The sequence below is a fragment of the Argiope bruennichi genome, chromosome 8 (genome assembly GCF_947563725.1).
Source record: "Argiope bruennichi chromosome 8, qqArgBrue1.1, whole genome shotgun sequence".
Classification (NCBI taxonomy): Eukaryota; Metazoa; Arthropoda; class Arachnida; order Araneae; family Araneidae; genus Argiope; species Argiope bruennichi.
Genome location: NC_079158.1, coordinates 71,828,138 through 71,848,850, shown reverse-complemented (window position 1 = coordinate 71,848,850; position 20,713 = coordinate 71,828,138). Strand labels below are relative to the sequence as shown.

The following is a 20,713-nucleotide window of genomic DNA, read 5'->3' as shown; positions in this document are numbered from 1 at the left end:
ATATTTGATTTATAGGAAAAATTCATAATTACTTATCTTTTAACTGCTTATTTGATGACTTCTTAAAAGTCATTTAAGGATTGCTTAAATTTCACATATTACTTATTCAAATGTATAAAAACTATTGATTTTGCAATGTTGATCTATATTAATTACAAATTAAAGATGTAAACAGGTAAAAAAAAGTTTTAGAAAGTAATGTATCAATACCAGATACAACGGTAAGTTTTTAGATCTTGGACAAAATATAGTACTTAAATAACAAAAAGATATAAATGCATTAACAATGATTTTTTTTAACATTAAAAATTAACATCTCTCTCTTATCAAACTGTACTACTGTTACTAAAAACTTATATCGTCAATAAATAGAGAAATCAGATTTTTAGAATTTTATGATAGTTGTTACTGATAATCATTTGTCAGTAGCATAATTAAAACTAAAAATATATAATAAATATTGTTAAATATAAAAATTGTTGAATACTACTATTTGTTAAAGATGACTGGAAAAATGTCAAATAAATTCTGATTAAAAATGAAATAATACATTAAATAAAACTAGCTATCAAATAAAATTAACAAACCCATTTTTTAAAAAAAAAATACGAAGAGTTCAAAACAAATTTATTACAAAAGTAAGAGATGATCATGTTTTATAATTGGATTATCCCATTTAATATACACAAAAGAATAGACAGTTTCAAAAAGTTATTTCATTTACAAAGAATGTTTGATTAATTTCAAAAAATTACTTAACAATTATATTGAAATAAACAGGAAAACATACCTCATAATTGCACAAACATCACCTGCAAGATTACGCCGACAGGCTGTCACAGTAAGGTATTCCGTAGGATTCAATCGATACGTATCAATCATGAAATTTCTGTATGCTATGTATCTATCAGCAATTAAAACAAAACTTTTGTTACTGAAGCTGAAAAGTGACAAATAAGGTCAAAAATATATCAATGAAAAATATAAATAACAAATATAAAATAAAAACTATAAATTTAATAAAAAAAACTTTAGTAAAATATTAAGTAAACATTTTTATTTTTCATTTTTTTTTAGTATAAAATTCATTATTCTTTGTTTTAAGCATACAGAATCCAAAATTCAATTTTTGCTGAATACCTTTTTTTAAAAACATTACCAGATACCTCCACATATAAGGAAACAAAAAATTATTTTATTGACAAACTGATAATCAAATCCTCAAAACATTTGAATATTTTAGTGTTATAAGGAAACAAGTGTGTAAAATTATAAAACTTTAGCACTTTAAAAAATGATTCCAAAATGCCATTTTAATAAACATGAAATAATTAAAAACAGGGGGGGATAAAATAAGTTTATAATATTAATTAGAATTGATTTCCACATGCAGGTAAATAAACATAATTAATAAATGAAAGCCAAATTACATGACACTGATAAAGTAAGTAAACATCACCTAAGCTCATACATTAATAATCAATCAACCACTGTTTTAAAATTATTTTTTTTTTTAACATTTCAAATATACTTACACTTCAGGAGTTTTAGATTTATTTTTCAGGTTAAAGAATTCAGGCAGCCCTCTTCTTTCTATAGCATGAACACTAAAAAACAAAATATGAATAAGAATTGGAGAGGAAAAGAAAAATAGACAGTGAAATTTGACTGAATAAATATCCTAATTTTACCTATTATAATCAAACCAGGCTGCATAACTAGGGATGATAATATGATTGGCTTGCTCAGTCACATTGTCATCTTGGTGATCATCCAGGGGTTTGTCTCTACTTTGACTGTTAGGTGAATCAGGCCTTGAAGTTTTTGCTTTTTCCTCTTTATCTCCCTATAAATTTAAAATTTACAAACAATGATTATTATTTTTATTTCAAATTGTTAATTCTGCTATTTATAAAAATACTGATAAAAACAGTTCTAGAAGCGAAGAAAGAAATCACAAAAATATTTAATTGAGCTTTTAAAAAAATTATGTGGATAAAATAACGATGGACCAATGTTGCCTTTTTCTAAATTATTTATTGACATCACACAAGACAACACAAAACATTAATATAGATGACAGTAAATTTTGTTATTATGGGTTTCGATTCATACTTTAGCACCGTGATTACCCAAGTCAGTTATTGCCGAAATCCTGACGGCGTTTCCACGGGTTTCCCCTTGTTTACACTCGTGATCACATGACCGGTTGGGAGCGCGCATGCGCCAACATCTTTAAAAAATCTGAGTCTCAGAGTGCAATTCACAAATATACAATAAAAACTTTCTTGTGAAGATATATTTCAAAAAGGGGGGAAAAATCAATAAAAACATCACATTTAAAGAGTGCAGAAAATGTTGAAATAAATCAGAAACAAAGAGAAAAAAAGAAATCATCTTTTAATTAAATTTTGTCACAGATTTATAACATTTAGAAACTCAGAACGTTGTTCATACATTGAAATATGGAAATAATTCAACATAAAAAATAACTGTTATGGCTAAATTAAATTGTTTATTCTATAGTGATAAAGAAAAAGAAAAATTTAAATGACTTAAATTCAATTACTAAATCATTTTTTTTCAAAAAAAAAAAGGTCCAGTAAATTAATTACATATATAATTCTTTATGAAGATGTTGAAATAACCAACACCAAAGAGGAAGAATGAAATCATTTTACTTTAGTGAGAATTTTAACTGAGCTTCATCCCAGATTTATAAAATCTAGAAACTCAGAGTGCAAACTCACATATTGTAGTATTCAAATAACTCAAATATAAAAAATGATTATTTTTAAAAGAACAACTTAATTATTCTAAAATGATACAGAAAATTTGGAAGGAAAGAGGCAACAAAGACAAAGAAAGCAAATAAATGTATCATTCTTTATGAAGATGCTGAAACAAACCAGCAACAAAGAGGAAGAATGAAATCATTTTGCTGTAGTGAGTATTTTAATTGAGCTTCATCACAGATTTATAAAACCTAGAAACTCAGAGTGCAACTCACATACTGTAATGCTCAAATAATTCAATATAAAGAAGATTGTTTTTGAAAGAGCAATTTAATTATTTTACATTAATAAAGAAAATTTTAGAAGACTTAAGTTCAATTACTACAAGACAAATTTGGAAGGAAAGAGGCAACAAAGACAAAGAAAGCAAATAAATGTATCATTCTTTATGAAGATGCTGAAACAAACCAGCAACAAAGAGGAAGAATGAAATCATTTTGCTGTAGTGAGTATTTTAATTGAGCTTCATCACAGATTTATAAAACCTAGAAACTCAGAGTGCAACTCACATATTGTAATGCTCAAATAATTCAATATAAAGAAGATCGTTTTTTGCAAGAGCAATTTAATTATTTTACATTCATAAAGAACATTTTAGAAGACTCAAGTTAAATTTGGAAGGAAGGCGACTATAAGGAAAAAGAAAGCAAATAAATGTATCATTCTTTATGAAGATGCTGAAACAAACCAGCAACAAAGAGGAAGAATGAAATCATTTTGCTGTAGTGAGTATTTTAATTGAGCTTCATCACAGATTTATAAAACCTAGAAACTCAGAGTGCAACTCACATATTGTAATGCTCAAATAATTCAATATAAAGAAGATTGTTTTTGAAGGAGCAATTTAATTATTTTACATTAATAAAGAAAATTTTAGAAGACTTAAGTTCAATTACTACAAGACAAATTTGGAAGGAAAGAGGCAACAAAAACAAAGAAAGCAAATAAATGCATCATTCTTTATGAAGATACTGAAACAAACCAGCAAGAAAGAGGAAGAATGAAATCATTTTGCTGTAGTGAGTATTTTAATTGAGCCTCATCACAGATTTATAAAACCTAGAAACTCAGAGTGCAACTCACATATTGTAATGCTCAAATAATTCAATATAAAGAAGATTGTTTTTGAAAGAGCCATTTAATTATTTTACATTGATAAAGAAAATTTTAGAAGACTCAAGTAAAATTTGGAAGGAAGGCGACTATAAGGAAAAAGAAAGCAAATAAATGTATCATTCTTTATGAAGATGCTGAAATAAACCAGCAACAAAGAGGAAGAATGAAATCATTTTGCTGTAGTGAGTATTTTAATTGAGCTTCATCACAGATTTATAAAATCTAGAAACTCAGAGTGCAAACTCACATATTGTAGTATTCAAATAACTCAAATATAAAGAATGATTATTTTTAAAAGAACAACTTAATTATTCTAAAATGATGCAGAAAATTTTAGAAAACTTAAGTTCTATTACTACAAGACAAATTTGGAAGGAAGGAGGCAACAAGGACAAAGAAAGCAAATAAATGTATCATTCTCTATGAAGATGCTGAAATAAACCAGCAACAAAGAGGAAGAATGAAATCATTTTGCTGTAGTGAGTATTTTAATTGAGCTTCATCACAGATTTATAAAATCTAGAAACTCAGAGTGCAAACTCACATATTGTAGTATTCAAATAACTCAAATATAAAGAATGATTATTTTTAAAAGAACAACTTAATTATTCTAAAATGATGCAGAAAATTTTAGAAAACTTAAGTTCTATTACTACAAGACAAATTTGGAAGGAAGGAGGCAACAAGGACAAAGAAAGCAAATAAATGTATCATTCTCTATGAAGATGCTGAAATAAACCAGCAACAAAGAGGAAGAATGAAATCATTTTGCTGTAGTGAGTATTTTAATTGAGCTTCATCACAGATTTATAGAAACCTAGAAACTCAGAGTGCAACTCACATATTGCAATATTCAAAAAATTCAACATAAAGAAGATTGTTTTTAGAAGAACTAATTGTTTATTCTACAATGGTAAAAGAAAAGAAAAATTTAAACAACTTATGTTTAATTATTGCAGTGTATTTTGAAAAAAAAAAAAGGGATAAACCTATTATTCTCTATGAAGATATTAATATTAAAATAGTGCCAAGGAGGAAAATATTCTTTGGTACGTAAATTAAATGAGCTTCATTAGAAATTTAAAAAGCATAGAACTTCTGAGTGCCACTCACAAATAATTAAATTTCATTATATCAAAATGACTGTTCAAATAAAAATATCTCATTTGGATTAAATATTAAGATAATCAATAATAAAATAGGGGGTATACAGCAGTAGAAGTTACTCTTTCAGCATCTGTTACCAGAGAAGAAAAAAATCCCAGCACCCTTTTAAGCCGGGTTTGAAAACACATCCCCACAATTGAAAAAGTTCTAAATTTTTCACACTAATTGTAGCACACACAAAAATGCAATGCCCTCCCTCCTTCAATCATAACAGAATCTCCTAACTGAATTCAAGGACTAGTTCCATGCCAGTGGCATTGTAATCAGTCCCTCAGTAATACCAGACCCCTTTTTAGTAACACCATCATGTTACAAAACAAGGCTAAATCAAAAGGAGGAATAAAGTAAATATAAATAAATAAAAATAATATAAAGAAGGGATGTCTGTAAAAGTACACACAAAAAATAATATTTAATCCTCCAGCCCCCAATAATCAAAATCTGTCCTCATGTAACTTCCACATTTTTAGTGAGCTAGAAAAATAACACAGAGACGATGGCTTTCTTACAGACAATGAAATCAAAGACTGTGAAGACAAATGATACTAATAACTTCTACCAGTAGGGAATTCTGAGAAAGCACAATGAAATAAATAAATAGAATGCGATACTTTTGAATTTATAAAATAATAACACTGAATATCTTCTGCGTAATTAATAACTTATTAACTTTACCTTAGAAAGAAAATTTTTCATTCTTCATAAAAGTGCTGATATAAAATGATATCAAAGAGATATAATAAAATCATATATGGTTATGTGATCATCATAACTGATGATGCTGATAAAAAAAAAGGAAGGAAAGAAATTATATTGTTTCAATAAGTAGTTTTTTATTAAATTGAGCTTTATCAATTTATATAATCTAAAAGCTCTGAGTAAACTTCAGAAATTCAATGCCAAAATTCATTCTTAAAATAATAAAAAAATTTTAAAAAAGATCATTTGCCAGAGTCATTAAAACAATTTTTTAATCATTTTGTAAAATTATGCATATATTAAAAAAACACTAAAAATATACATGATCTAGGCACATTTGCTTTTTGCATATGTAGTCAAAATATTTTTCATGTAGTTACCAAACATAACACGAGCTTAGAATTAAAAAAAAAAAAAGCTGAACTTTAAAAAATAATGAATTACGTCAAACATAAAATGCTGAGAATTAAATAAGTATCATTAACTGAACAACAAAATGAACAAATTTAGATAAAAAGTGCTTGATATACTAAAAATATAGTAGAATTAATACACATTAAAAAAAATGAATCTTAAGAATGGTAAAATTCAATTCTGGAAATAATGAAATATATGTTACATCGGAAACGTGTCATTCTCAGAACTGATGACAGACATGACTTGATTAACCTCAAAAACAAGTACAATCTAATAGTTTCATAATGATGTTGATAATTAGGATATTATATTGTAATTATAGATTTATAAAATGAAGAATATAAAAGTCTTTTAAAGTAAAGAAAAAATAAATAAAACACTGAAATAAAGGCCCTGAAACGCTTGATGTCATACCTTATCATCCATTTCATTGCCATCAAGCTCTAAAAGTGTACCACCTTTCAAAGGCTGAGATTCATTATCCTTACTGCTTCTAGGATTGTTTGCTTAAAATAAATTTAAAAAATATTAATTTAATTAAAAATGAGCTTAAAAATATATCAACTTAACATAGAATGAAAATATCAACAGAAAAAAATAAAAATAAGAATCACAGTACTAACTGCAGAGCACAATATAACTTTAAAAAATAAAATTATTAGCAAAGAATTTTTGATAAAATAATATTTTTATGGGAATTATATTTTAATTCATTACAAAATTTGAGAATAAAAGTCTTACAAATGTATCATTTTTTGAAAAGTGTAGCTTAAAGTATTAAAAATTAAAAAAAATATATTAATAATGTCATTATATTACCAGTCTATTATTACTGGTAATATTTTCTAAAAAAATATTAAAAGGAAGGGGGGGGTGAATGCAGAAGAGGTTGTAAAGGATTCTAATGAATTTCACTGATTACTAGAATATCTGAACCCATATAAGATTATGCATAAGAAATTTGGGGTGCTGAAAATTCCATGATACTTTCTAAAAAATTTTCACATACAATTCTGTCTGATTATAAAAATAATCCTAAACTTACTCAAGTTAAAAACAATTAATAAATTTAGAATTAAATAAAGCTGAACATCATAGCAAATGGACAAATTCAGAAAATATAATCTTCCAATAATTCCCTTTTGAATAAAGAAATTCCCCTTTCTTAATTAATAAATGGTTGTAAGTTATTAACTTTACATTATTATTCACTCAAAAAAATGAATTAAATAAAGCATATCATAAATAAACAAATTTAGATAAAATATTGCTGATTATATACACAATCAAAAGCATAATAATAACAGAATGTGAATGTTAAGAAATAGAAAATGTAATAGCAATAAGAGTATAATACTAAAATAAAAATAAAATAGCAAAATACTTGGTAGTGAAATTAAGAATGATTAGTGGAAAGTTTAAATATTTCTTAAGTAGATTGAAGAGATCTTATTATTATTATTTGATTAATTTAAAGCAATCTTATCATTATTATTTGGTTAATTCAACTTATTAAAAAAAACTCTGAATTTACCCTTTATTCTTATAATTTATAACGAATAGGTACTCACCATTCTTCGGAATGTGTACTTCTTGAACATTTGGCTCAGGCGATGGTTCTTCCATATCTTTAGTCAAGTCATCAGACTCGTCATCACCACGCAAAGATTTTTTCTTTGTAATCATTGATGGATTCCGATTCCTAAAAAAAAGGAAATAATTCAGCAATATAGAGCAGCACAAAAGTATCAATATTTCATTTCAAAAATAAAACCAACATTCATATACACACACACATTATATGTTTGAGAGAAATTGCTATTAAAAGGTAAAATCTTTTTAAATTTAGCATTAAATTTTTAAAAAATGTTAATTTTTCATGTGATTGAAATACTTAAAATGTCAATTATTTAAAACAAAATTCAATAACGCAAATGCATTATAATTTTATAAAACTGATTCTAGTACTTTATATTTTAATCATATACATAAATACGCACTTGATTATGAATCTTAGAATGTATACATTAAAAGTGGACATCTAAATAAATTTTCAAACTATAAATCACTTAAAAAATAAATAAAAATAAAGTAATTAAACTTATAACTATGGGTAGCTTGTATAACAATTCTTTTTCTACCACTTTCTATCAAAGTTAGAAAAAAGCCCTTTATTCTCTCTTCAAAATTGTCTTCGCTACATAATATCAAAAGATAAAAGATTTCTTTAGACCTCCGTTTTAAGCTTTGTATATAAGTTTGTTTTTCTTGCAAGTTGGTTACATAACCCAATGACAATGTTAAACTGAAATTTCAAAAAATTGTTAACTGATACACACGTACACACCGAGGGCCAAATTATTATGACCATTTGACACTTATATGCAGATTGGCCATAACTTCTTGCTGTTGCCACTAGAAGATAAGGGAATGCAGGACAAGTGAAGCCTCAATTGCACAGTATTGCCTTGCGAAGAAATGAGTTACAAATATGATTTAACTGAGTTTGAATGCAGGATGATTATAGGTGCTCGAAGCATTGGAACCAGCATCATCAAAATGGTTGCACTTATGAAGTGTTCCAGAGCAGCTTGTTAGTAATGTTTACTAAGAGTGGACTACCAAGCAGAAAGTCGGGTCTCGACATCAGGTTTGTGATTATCACAAGTTACAAAATTATCTGAAAGAAGACTGACTGTCCAATAGAAAAGCTATAGCCAGCAACTACTGAACCAACTATGAACGAACTGTTCACAGTACATTATACTGTAAAGGCTATTGAAACTGAAGACCTGTTCAAGAGTTTCTAATGTCTGCTTTGAACAAGAGCTGATGTCTCCAGTTCACAAAGGAACACAAAAATTGTATAACAAATGACTGGAAAAGAGTTCATATAGAATCATTCCAATGAATCTTGTTTTCAATTACATCACACGGATGGCAAGCTGTCAATATGGAGAAAACAAAACTAAAGCATGGACACATTTGCATTGCCTTAACACTTCAAGCTGGAGGAGGCAATATTAAATTTTGGAGGTTGTTTTCTTTACATTATATGGGTACTATTGTGCTATAATGTCTGAATCCCAAAGATATTTAAGTGTTATCACACATCAGTACATCTTGTCATGCTAATGGTGTACCCTAAAAGGGATGGATACTTCTTCCAGCAAGATACAGCTACATGTCATAAAGCTGGCATTGTCTGCAGATGGTCATCAGACAGTTGGATCCAGTACCATCATATTATAAAGAATTGTAAAGTTCTGTTCATCAGATATGATCTGAAATATCCTTATACTATCCATCAACATCTCATAGAACCCATGCCAAGAAGAATCCATGCTATATTAAAGGCAAAAGGTGGTCCAATATTGTATTGAGGGGGTGTGGTCATAATAATTTGGCCTTTTAGTGTATTATGGTCATATAAATATGTATGTAATAGCATTTCTTTAGATGAGAAGAAGGATTTACAAGTCTTCCTCTCCCAAAACATAAAATCAAAATTATGCATCATCCTATTCATTAACATATTAAAAATATTTTCTAAACAAATGCATATTTTCAAAACACATGAAAATCACACAGATAATGTGCAATTTGGCTATGCAAATATATTTGAAATTAAATATAAAAATTACTGATTTTAAAATACAATTAATTTCTATATAAACAATTAAGTACTGAATAAGTTCAGCTCATGAAGTTCTATATTATTCTTTAAATCCTAATACAAATTTTTCATCTTCCATGTATTTACAATCTTTTCTTATTACAAGCAAAGAAATATAAGAAAATAAAAATAAAAAAAACTGAAAAAAATACAAATATAAATTTCTTATCTGGACAAATTTTTCATACCCTTTCCTTTTCCTTTTTTCTGAAACCGGAGAAGGAGAGCGTTTCCTTTTTTTACCAGATTTTTTGTCTTTCTTGTCACCATCTACACCAGCAAGAAGCTATATAACAAATAATCAAAAGTTGTTAATACTGAAAAATATTTAAAGAGATAGAATCAAATATTTGTTAATATACTTAATAAAATATAAAAAATAATAAAAATTACATGTATTAATCGCAATTCTTTTTTTTTTATGTCTGTTAATTTTCTATGAAGTAAAAGTTTAAATTTAGCTAAAATATTCACAATCAAATTTTAAGTACATGCAGCATTAGGTAGATATTGATCAATAATAACTGTTTAAAATATTAATAAAATACCTAATCAATATAAATCAATATATCTACCAATTAAAGGAATAATAGCAATTTAATAATCCTTCATGACAAATCACAAAATTACAGTAAAAAGAATATTTCAAAATTCCATAAAAACAAAGTAAATATAATGGGAAAAAAATACAATTAAGTGAAAACTTACTTCAATATATCAAAAAGATAAAATAAATTTATAAAATAAATCTTTTTAATTAAGATAAAAGTAAAAATTCCAAATTTCATTTAAGATAAGCAATTTAAAAAAATGCCAATAAATAGTAAGCCAAAAAAGAAGCTATCATAGCTAAAACAAAAAAGAGCTATAATGAAAATGAATAATATATATAGCATCATATTTTAATACACATTTGATAACAGGGAATAAATACTTGCATTTTGAGATTTCTTTCAATATAAACATGCAATTATTCCAATTTATTACAACACAACTTTCAAATAAATTCTACAATATTTTATAATTTTTATTAGAAGAAACACTTACTTCTTCAATAGTATATTTTCCTCTGGGCGAACGCCTTCGTCCCTAAAAAGCAAAAGAAAAAAATTTTTAAATGGTATAAAATGATGGTCATTAAGCAAATTTTCATCATCACCATATTCCATATTAAATTTGTTCCTATTTAGATTACGTATATTAATATTTTATCTATCTTATTAATGCCCTGATACAAACTTTTAGAATAAAAGTGATCTTATTTTTAAAAACATTTTTTTTAAAAAATAGATTAAACCTCAAAGTGGCATTATTAATTAAATATTAGTAACTTACCAGTGCATCCATTTCAACTTCATAGTCATCAACATTCATCCACTCATTATATTCATCAAGATCTAAAAGCCACCTGGCATTAACCTAAAAAGAAAAAAATTAATGACATATTTAATTTGATATCAAACAAATATTGTATAAAAAATTTCTATCATTATACAGAGATAATTAACTATTTAAAAGAGAAAGTGAAACTAAATTTTATAAAATATTTATAACAATTTAGTCAAAAAAAAAATTCAGCAACAGAATTTTTTTTAAGAAATTGGATATAAACATTATACAAAAATTAGGAAATAATAGTAATAATATATATATTTGCCTCATAAGGTCCATCTGGGGGTTCAGGAGTTTCAGGTTCTTGATCTATTTCAGGTGCAGTAACCCATGTATCATAACTAATAAAAAAAAGGAAATAAAAATTAAACAAAATTCTAAATTAAACAATCTTTTAAAAAGGAACCAAACTGCTCTATCATTATATCATAAATTTATAAAATTTCAAAACAACTTTCACGGCCATATAATTCAAAATAACAATATATAAAATATAGGGAATGTTTATCATTTTTAAAATAGCTTCTACATTAACTATGACAGATGTTTTTATAACAATTCCTAAAAAAATCTAAAATTCAGGCTAAATTTGTAATTATTCTTGAACAAATAATAATTTTCTGATACAAATAAAATGACAAAAATTAATGAATTAATAATTTTATTAACAAAACTTCTTTAAATATATATATATATATATATATATATATATATATATATATATATATATATATATATATATATATATATATATATATATATATATATATATTCAATCCTTAAACATCATAGACTAAATTGTTATAATCCATTTGAACTAAATTTTCAAATCCATTTTTAGTTACTTTGAAATTAATGTTCTAAAAATATACCGATTATTAAGCTAAAATGGGATTTTAAAAAAGCACTAAATCTAAAATATTATAAGAACAGCAATGTTTTAATATTTTGCAGGAATAAAGAATAGTAACTTTAGGGATATGATTGACCAAAAAGAAAAAAAGAGGAAATCTAAAAATGCATTAAGAAATAATGTATGAAGAAAAAACATGCAAAAAATATATAAAAAGTATAGTCAATATAGAAAAACAAATATGAGAGGGAAGTCAGTACTTTATTGTAAAAATATCTAAATAGTATATTTCAGTAAATATTTCTCAAATGCTCAGTGGACCTTTGCAGCATATCTCGAATGTATTAATGGCTTTCTAGGTATACTATTTTTTTAACAGGTCTTTTAGTGATATGAATCAACTGGAGTTTCATATTTTATTTTTGGGCATCAGTCACACTGGAATAACAAGCAGTTTCATTTAGTGCAAAAGATTTCGATTTAGTTGCCAATGATATTTTCATTCTGCATATGAAAAAATACCAGCAAATTGTCATATTTGATAGAAATTGCCTATTTTTATTTATTTATTTTTAAGAAATACAGATGTTGAATAGAGTATTTTTACACATTGATTATAGACTGGTACAATTTATGAACCAGTAAATAGCTGATATTTCATCAACAAACATTAAATAATGTAAGAGAATGTTGGAATTTTCATCCTGTCTTAATCTATAAGTTAAATCTTTATAAAATAAGTATCAACTGACCTGTCAGGATAAAACCACCAATGCAGCATTACACTTTTATCTCTTCTAAATACAACACGAACCCAGTCCTCTGGTGTTAAAAAAAAAGCATTAATAAAAAAAAAAATAAAAAAAAAAACATCATTTTAAAAATAAATAAATTTTTAGATGAAATTGCATAACAACCTGGTCCATCGGTTGTAGGTAATGGTGGATGTACAAGATGAGAAGCATCATCTGGATTTTCAGCAATAGTGCCTTGATGACGTTTAATAATATCTTTTAAACGAGGTACAAGTTGTTTTTCTACCTCAGGCATGATGAAAATATGAGGAAGAGTTAGACATTTATTCTGAACTAATGTCTTTTCGATAGTCATGAACATTTCTACATTACGATCCATACGAGATGGAGATTGAAAATCGAACCGCCGCCTACAAGAAAAATACACAATTTATGCTTTAAAATATAAATGAAAATTTTCAATTACAAAAGTTTAAGTAACACATTTAAATAATTAATTAATTTCCACAATCAATATAATTAGCAAAAAAATTCACATTTCAAGCTTAATACTTTCACATTTTATTGAAATTAATATATTTTAATTATTAATTTGTATTAATATATTTAAGTATCAATTTGTATTAATATATTTAAGTATCAATTTGTATTAATATATTTTAATTATTAATTATATTCCTTTTTCTTTATATATGGATGATTCCAACAACCCCTCCAACTTACAAACATATCACAATATGTTTTTCACATAATAATAATAAAAAAAAATTTTAAAAAATCTAGTATCTTTTTAATGTGACTTGCATATGAAATTTGAAACTACAGAAACTTTCAGGTGCTTTTAAATTACTATTTTAGTGCTGAATAAAATAGAGAAAATTAAATCCCTCTGAAGAAAAATATTTTTCACTTTTAGAATTATTATAAAAAATATAATTGTTTTGAAATCTTACCATCCTTGTTCGCTTTTGAATTTGTAAACAGAAGCGAGAATATGGCATAATGCACCACTAGGTCTAAAGTCAAGGAAACATTTCATCTAAAATAAAAATTGTAAAATATATATAATTTTATTATAACTTTCAGAAATCCATTTTACTCACATTTTTAGACTTTTGTGCTAATTTGTCTTTTAGTAATATACAAGTCAGAAAAAAAAAATTAATTGCATAAAATAACTGCAAAACTTACAGGTAACCTTGTAAGAGGCGGTTTGCTGACAGTACGCCCAAAAGCATCTTCTTGAAACTGAACCAGCTGGTTTACCAATGCAGCTAAACCTTTTGCTGTTGGTGGATCTGCTTGTATGTACTAAGAAAAAATTATATTAAAATTAATTATAAATAATAATCTTATAATGAAATACAAAATTATCACATTTGATATGAATTCATATGATATTAGGATCATTTTCACAGATATTAAATTCATCATCAATAAAGAGAACATGCTTTCCTAGTATTTTTTAAGGCAGAATAAATATAAAGCAAATATGTAATATAGCATATTGATATGATTTTCGAAAATCTTTCAAATCTAAAAAAATCTTTCTTAAAAGTACCTATTTAGTGCAAATAAAGGAATAAAGATATACAAAAAAAAATAACTAAACTATTTCATTTTAAATAACTAATTTCCCTTTTATAAATATAAAAACTTGCAACAGAATTATTTAATTTAACAATAAAATTACAAAAAAAAATCAAAATGAATAACTTTAGTCTTTAAAAGATTTGTTTTTTTCCCAGATTTATTAAAGAAAAATTCAGATTTTCCACACATCTATTTTCAGATATGTTATTTATAAATTAAAAGTTGATATGACATTTTCAGTCAAAAATTCTCTGTATTTGAGGATCTTTATGACATTTCAGAAATGAACATGAATTGACCAAATTATATCCTGGAGAATTAAAAATTTCTGAGAGAAATTATATCAATTAAGCTCAGTGAAAGATATTTTCTGTTCCATTTTAATTCAAATTATCATAAGAAATTATTAATTATTTTGACTTAATTAAAGGCTAATACAAATATTTGAAAATTTAATAAAGTTCAAACAAAAAAAAACTATAGAAGCAGCCATCACAGTTTACATATTTTAATCATTATTCGATCTTGTTTTTGCAGTTCTTCATTTCATATCTTAAAAAAATCAGCTAAATTTTTATTATTTTTTTAGTTTCCTTATCTCTTTAGTTTCTTCCTTATTTACAAATTCCATTCTACATTATGGAGCACTTTCTTTTCACTGCAGCCCATGTAGGAGCTTAGCAATTAAGAAGAGAAAGGCAAGCATGACAGAGTGATATCCACCTTATTTAGAAGTGCCAAAGAGAAAAAACATTAGTATAAACATATAATTTTTTAATGTAAACTATAATACAAAAGCGGAAAAAAAATACCATGTCTTGATCACTATACATATTGTTAAACTACTAGTGATGACTGAGTTGGCAAAATAATATTACGTCCTGGGCGCTATTTACTCTAAAAATGCAACAGAATTCATGTTAAAATTTCTTCTTATGAAATGACGAGTAGCATTGGCTGCATCTAATTATGAAGAAACTAATATCACGCAGTGGTCTAAAAGTTCATCTAATCACATACTAATACTACTTACGATGCAAAGGATTCAAAAGTTCATTGATTGGAGATCAACATCCTTTTAAAAACATCAACGGGATTTATTCATTAAGGTTCAACAGAAAATATAAAATCAAGAAGTTACTTTAACAAAATTTTAAAAGCACAAAAAGTATTATATTGTCTATTCTCAGACATTTCTGAAACTCGTAGCAAACAAACGTCGCTAGAGCGAAAAGCAAGCCAGAGAGCAGGAGAATGGATTCGGATATATCCTTACAAAAGCTGGCATCCGCTTTTATATGATCTCATGGCGATCACGTGATTGATTTACATGTACATACAGATTTACATTTGCATATTGCACAGTAGTTACGACTCGAATCAGAAATACCGAAATCTTATGCTAATTAGTCAGATGATTGATTCTAAATAGTTTAATCTTAGACAATATTAAATTAACACGAGATTATGATAATTTATTATTTACAGGATGAATATGTTTAAAGATTAAAAGAAACAATTTCTCAAGAAAGAACAGAAGCAAACTATGCTTTTGTTTATGTAGGCATTTTCGCGTACATTTCGAACTTTGGCTAGGAAAACTAACCGAAAAAGGTAATAATAATTACGATTAAATTATCTTTTTCTTAACAATTCATCACATAGAAAATACTCCCTCTATCTATGTTAATAACAATCTAGGCCATTAGACTTATAACTAAAAAAAATTGTCACATATATACCTTAAAGAAAGGCATTGCGACTGATTTTTAAAAATTTTTAATTGGAATTTTAATTAATTAAAAATTAAGCTAAATGTTGACTCTGCCCACATGATAATTCCCAAAAATATTTTCTGAGAGAAAGATAAAAAATTTACTTTTTTTTTATTATACTTATTTCCAAAATTAGATTACATTACTGCTCTGAAGTTCAAATCTTTTTCATTGTTTCATCAACAATCTGATGGTGTGATTTTTTCCAATGTTAAAAGTTCATGGATATTTTATTTAAATCTTTGTAGTTTATGAGACATATCAAAAAGTCGTTACAATACCAGAAAATTTATGATAGATATCCACATATTTACAAATTTAATAGTACCATGATGTCATGAGATGGGTCTTCCATCAGAAAGTTTCATGTACACAATGAGCAAAGCATGTAAAACAATTGAAGTAGCACATCTTTAATCCTCTCACTACTAACCTGGCCCAATAGATAGCCCCTGGAAATTCTATATTTATAGACCATTTACAGTTTGGATAATATATACAGTACACTCCCGATTATCCGCGGAATTGGGTGGCGCGGCCGCCGCGGATAACAAAAATCGCGGATAATCCGAAAAAAGCTAAAAACAGGTATAGCAAAAGAGAAAACAGTCATTCCAACTTTGAAAAATCATTTTATATACAATAAAATGTAAAATAAACAGCAGGAAATGTTTAACTAATGCTTAATATTTTAGTATATCACTCAAAACTAACCTTAAATGCATTTTGTTAATGAAAACAGAAAAGTGCTTTGTACTTACGAGAGGCGTCAAGGATACACAGAAAAATTAATACATATGTACTGTTTTAATACTGTAATGTATTATGTAATTACAAAAGCATAACTGAAAAACTACACATTTTTGAAGAAATCAGTCATTTGTGTTTGCTTCTTGCTTTGGAAGCATTTTCTCTTTGCTTGGAAGCAAAAAAAAATAAACTTAGTGCTGCAGGCGCGGATAATTGGGAATCTACTGTATATATATATTTTTTTCTTCTTTTTCAAATGAGGAACTCAAAAGTATAAAATGAGGGCAACTTTTGTGATATCTTACTTTACATCCTGCACCCTTTGTTTGATACAAAAATTGACTTATTAGTAAAAAGTATTCATAGCTGGGTTGAAACAGATTTTTATTGAAAGGGTTAATGCCTGGCAAGTTCATAGTGTCATGAATATGATAGTGTGAAATGAAATTGAATATAAAGGTAACCAGTATCTCTGCTGAACCAGCTCCTCGCTAAAGGCAGATAGTTATTTAATAATTCAAAATTTTTAAATAATAGCAAATGTAAAATCATGTTAAGCTATAGCTAAACTCAAACTTTTTCTTCAAAAAAGAGGTATAGTTTCCAGTTTGATAAGACAAATAACTTTTCTAAGAGTGATGACGGCATAATAATCTCATAGAGAAATTAACTTAAGAAACAGCAAAGATATTAAATAATTAAAAATAAATCATGCATAGCTTTGATAAATATTTTTTTTTACAAGACAGTCTATTTCTAAAGCAGGATTCTTAACAGATATTAATTCAAAATTTGTGAATCGCTATCTGATATAAGGCTGCAAGAAATATAATAAGATACTATGTATAAATTTCCATACTTCTTTCATTTTCAAAATCAGCACAAAAACAGTTCAGAAAAACATTTATTTATCATAAAAATCTTCTAAATAAACATGTATTAATTATTGATAATTATAGAATTCTTCAGATAAAATTAGAAACTTAATAAAAATTTTCGTGCATGAAAATCGGTAGCAAATTAAAATAAAAGAAAGTATGCAATAAAATTTAAATATATTTATATTGATATAAATTACTATACAAATACTATATGCATTATAATAACCTTAATGAAGTTTCAAAAACTTTTGTAAAAAGACAATTTTAATGATAAAACATCCAACTTCTAATAAAAGTAACATAATATATTAAATATTTGTTATCTTCATACATTACTATTTTAATTAAATTCACACAACTGAAATTCTTAAAAAGAAAGGAAAAAAAAGGTAAAGGGACTATTTTTTTACTTTTTTGCGTGTGTTTAATAATGAAATTTCACACTTAAATTTACGTTTTCAAATTAAATACTCAATTTATATGCAATCCGAATCCCAATAGAATGAATAATATGTACAATCATTTTACTTTGAAATGCAACAGACTGGCTAAAAAAAATTTTAAGCCAGCAGATGAGATCTCTTGGAAAATCATACACAATTCTTCCTTGTTCACTCTCTGTAGAAGAATTTCATTATCTATCAGAATTTGAGTACACCTCTAATCAAGAATGTAACTTGGTTAGTGAAATAGATATTATCAATTTTTTCCCCCCAGAGATCTGTTTGTTTGTTCTTTTAAATCTTCTACCTTTAAAAAAATTAGAAATGTTAGAAATAATTTCAAAGTTTAAATTAAAAGAAATCGCTTCTCTAATAAGTTTAATAATAAGTTATTAGTTATTCCGGACTTCCACTGTGTTCAACACGATTCGTAGATACTTTTTTGAGAAATTTATTTACTATAAAACAGGATATACAATTAAACAATAACATATCCTTCAACAACTATGAATTTTCCATAGTTGCTAGGGAAATTAGGTAAAAAATACTGAGTTACAGGTATATAGTGAGAAACTATGAAAAACTAAAAAAAAACTAAAAAAAAAACTTATATATACTTAAAATTACAAGAAATGTTGAAGATACCTATTTGACAAATCACCATTTACCTGACAATGAAAGAATTTTTTTAAATAGTAGAAAAAAATAAATGGAATCTTGTTCCAACATGAATTTAAAAACACTGGAGTCATTCCTCATACCACAAATGCATATGGGAGTTTCTTATGATAGTAAACTAAGCAATGGTGGCTTGAAAAAGCAGAAGTTATTGTTATTTAATGAAAATGAATTGTCAGACAAATAATTTTTTTGATTAACAAAATTCGTGTTGTATGGTTTTAAAAAAAAATTATTTCACTTATATATTTAAATCAATAATAAATGTTTGTTAAATAATTTTGATTAAGTTCTGAAAATATGTTTTCAATGACTCCTTTGAAAACGTAGATTCCAAATAATTTGTTGATACTGCATTAAATGCAATATATCTCCAAGAGTGCTATTGAGGACTTAGTAACCAATGTTTGAGGGTATATAATAATGGCATTTTTCATGCAATAATTCAATGTTCCAATGTTACAGACCAATTTTTAAGAAATATTCATTAATCCAAAGAGATATAGAATGAAATACAATGCATCTTTAAAAGAAAATAAATTCACAACAAAAAAAAAATCTTAAATTAGATTTTTTTTTAATTTGTTATGTCCTTATACACTTTACATTCAACAAAACTATATATTTTTAGATATGAAATTCTTTAAAATATTATAAAATCCTCTAAAATATTAGGCTAGCTCTTTTCTATTTAAAAGTAGACAATTAATATTTATTTATATATTTCTACTGAAATTTCAAAGGCAAAATATTCTTTAAAAAGTTAACATAAAAAAATTAATAACAAAATGTAGTCCGACAAATTTAAAAATCCCAGATAGATTAATTTATTCAAGTGGCTTAATTAGTCACTTACTACCTTATTACATGGAAAAAAAAAATAAGTATTTCCAGTCTCTCCTCCACTTTTAACTCAATATTTTATTTCATGGAAGGAAAGTAAAAAGAGGAAAAAGAATTTCTGGCACAAAATTGTAACTGCATTATAATTGTATACAATAAGATTGTTGCTGCATGATAACCAACACAAACGCAATAAGAATCCATTAAAATCATTACTGACATTTAATAGGCAATTCAGATCTAAACAATAATATTCTAAAACATCTAATCAAAATTTTTATATAAAAATACTATTATAAATAATTTTATACAAAACATCAGAAACATATTCTCTTCCATGTATAAAAAAAAATGACAGCCAAAACCACTTCGATCAATGAATATATTCAACAATAATAATAAATCCGATATTTTCAATCAAATTCATGATCAAACAAAGATAAACAGTCATCTTTTTAAGATAAATTCGATGCAATTAAGTTAAATCTTAAATAAAATGCATCTACATCGATCGTTACTTTTTTTTAAACAACTACAGCATTTTTACCTTTTTGCAGTTTTTCTGCAGCCATTGCCGTACGGTGTCAAACTGTGCAATTGTTTCTGGAGATTCGTAGAATTTTACATTAGGTCCTCCATCTTTCTTTCTATAGCAAGTCATCGTGGCGATGCATTAAATATAAAATAATATAAAATAAGAGTGTTTTAATTAGTGAAAAGTTACATAATTTAATACAACGATTGCTTCTAACTTAGAATTTGCAACAAGATCATCAAACCGCTTTATACGCAGTTCACTTCAGTTAAAACGCATAAATTTTACCAAGTTCATATCAAAGAAAGAAGATTATTATTTTGATAAAGTGAGGGATATAAAATG

At 26.1% G+C, this 20,713-nt stretch overlaps 1 protein-coding gene across 4 annotated transcripts in view; it reads right to left on the bottom strand.

The window, feature by feature from the left end:
• LOC129980546 (SWI/SNF complex subunit SMARCC2-like) overlaps positions 1–20,640 on the bottom strand; it is a 46,799-nt gene extending 26,159 nt beyond the window's left edge. For 2 of the 4 annotated variants that reach the window (XM_056090896.1, XM_056090895.1), the window contains exons 1-14: positions 20,381–20,640; positions 14,062–14,181; positions 13,824–13,909; positions 13,033–13,280; positions 12,868–12,937; positions 11,528–11,603; positions 11,206–11,289; positions 10,918–10,959; positions 10,059–10,156; positions 7,766–7,896; positions 6,609–6,700; positions 1,692–1,846; positions 1,536–1,607; positions 791–904 (exon numbers count right to left, since the gene is read on the bottom strand). In XM_056090896.1, the coding sequence (XP_055946871.1) occupies positions 791–904; positions 1,536–1,607; positions 1,692–1,846; positions 6,609–6,700; positions 7,766–7,896; positions 10,059–10,156; positions 10,918–10,959; positions 11,206–11,289; positions 11,528–11,603; positions 12,868–12,937; positions 13,033–13,280; positions 13,824–13,909; positions 14,062–14,181; positions 20,381–20,494 (1,502 nt within the window). In that variant the 5' untranslated portion in view covers positions 20,495–20,640. The remainder of the gene's footprint in view (positions 1–790; positions 905–1,535; positions 1,608–1,691; positions 1,847–6,608; positions 6,701–7,765; positions 7,897–10,058; positions 10,157–10,917; positions 10,960–11,205; positions 11,290–11,527; positions 11,604–12,867; positions 12,938–13,032; positions 13,281–13,823; positions 13,910–14,061; positions 14,182–20,380) is intronic. The other 2 variants (XM_056090893.1, XM_056090894.1) reach the window with 1 other exon arrangement.
• Between the last annotated feature and the right edge of the window lie 73 nt (positions 20,641–20,713).